We start from the raw sequence: 859 nt of genomic DNA, 5'->3' as shown, positions 1-859 counted from the left end.
AGCCCGGGAAATGAATATTCGCTCAGAGTGATAGTATTTTGTTAAGCGTAGGTCAAGAGGAACATTTTTGTCAGTACATGGTGCGCGTACCCTCCTACATGCTGGATCTGTCTCGTGCCAGTTTTTGGCGAGAGCGGGTTATGGGGCGCCTTCGGTGTCCACGTCGACGTGAGCCCACCGCCTCCCTCCCTCCACGTACAGCTCTATCTCGTCGTTCACGTGGCCACGGCCGCGTCCACCGGCAACCTCCTCACGGCCGCTATAAAATGCGCGCCTGCGCGTTCACAATAGGCACAGCAACGCAACATCAGCCAAGTGTCATCACCATCGTTCTAAACTAGCGAGCAGCACCTTCTCTAGTTCTCTTCCTGCGCTAGCTTTTCTCTGCCTCGAGTAATGGCGACCATGGTGACTTTGAGCTCCTTCGCCGTCGTCGGCCGGTCCGCCGCCCGTTCTCCGGTGGTGGCCCCGCGCCGGCGCGCCCTCGTCGTCAGGGCCCAGGCCGAGGTGAGCTTTCACGTCACGCACTCAACTGTTTCGGATGCTGGCTGGCTAGTGTTACTTCAAGACTCGATCTCAATGTAAAATTGTTTGTGTATGCGCAGCCTGACATGGACTCAACCAAGGAGACGACGAGCGCGTCGACCTCCTCATCCCCACGCACGAGCCCTGCCCCGACCCCGATCCCGGCAGCACCCAAGCCCATGACCAAGAAGGCCAACCCCTCGGTCTGGGACGCGCTGGCCTTCAGCGGCCCGGCGCCGGAGCGCACCAACGGCCGGCTGGCCATGGTGGGATTCGTGGCGGCGCTGTCCGTTGAGGCGGCGCGCGGCGGTGGGCTCCTCGACCAGGCCGGCAG

At 61.6% G+C, this 859-nt stretch overlaps 1 protein-coding gene across 1 annotated transcript in view; it reads left to right on the top strand.

Moving 5' to 3' along the window:
* Nucleotides 1–299: 299 nt before the first annotated feature.
* The window catches only part of LOC119308767 (high molecular mass early light-inducible protein HV58, chloroplastic-like), a 1,662-nt gene continuing 1,102 nt past the window's right edge, over nucleotides 300–859 (top strand). Inside the window, exons 1-2 of the mRNA XM_037584914.1 lie at nucleotides 300–507; nucleotides 606–859. The exon at nucleotides 606–859 is cut by the window's right edge and continues 2 nt beyond it. Coding sequence (XP_037440811.1) covers nucleotides 397–507; nucleotides 606–859 — 365 coding nt within the window. The 5' untranslated portion in view covers nucleotides 300–396. The remainder of the gene's footprint in view (nucleotides 508–605) is intronic.

The sequence above is a fragment of the Triticum dicoccoides genome, chromosome 1B (assembly GCF_002162155.2).
Source record: "Triticum dicoccoides isolate Atlit2015 ecotype Zavitan chromosome 1B, WEW_v2.0, whole genome shotgun sequence".
Classification (NCBI taxonomy): domain Eukaryota; kingdom Viridiplantae; phylum Streptophyta; class Magnoliopsida; order Poales; family Poaceae; genus Triticum; species Triticum dicoccoides.
The sequence above is the reverse complement of the archived record's forward strand: the minus strand, read 5'-3'. Positions and strand labels throughout refer to the sequence as shown.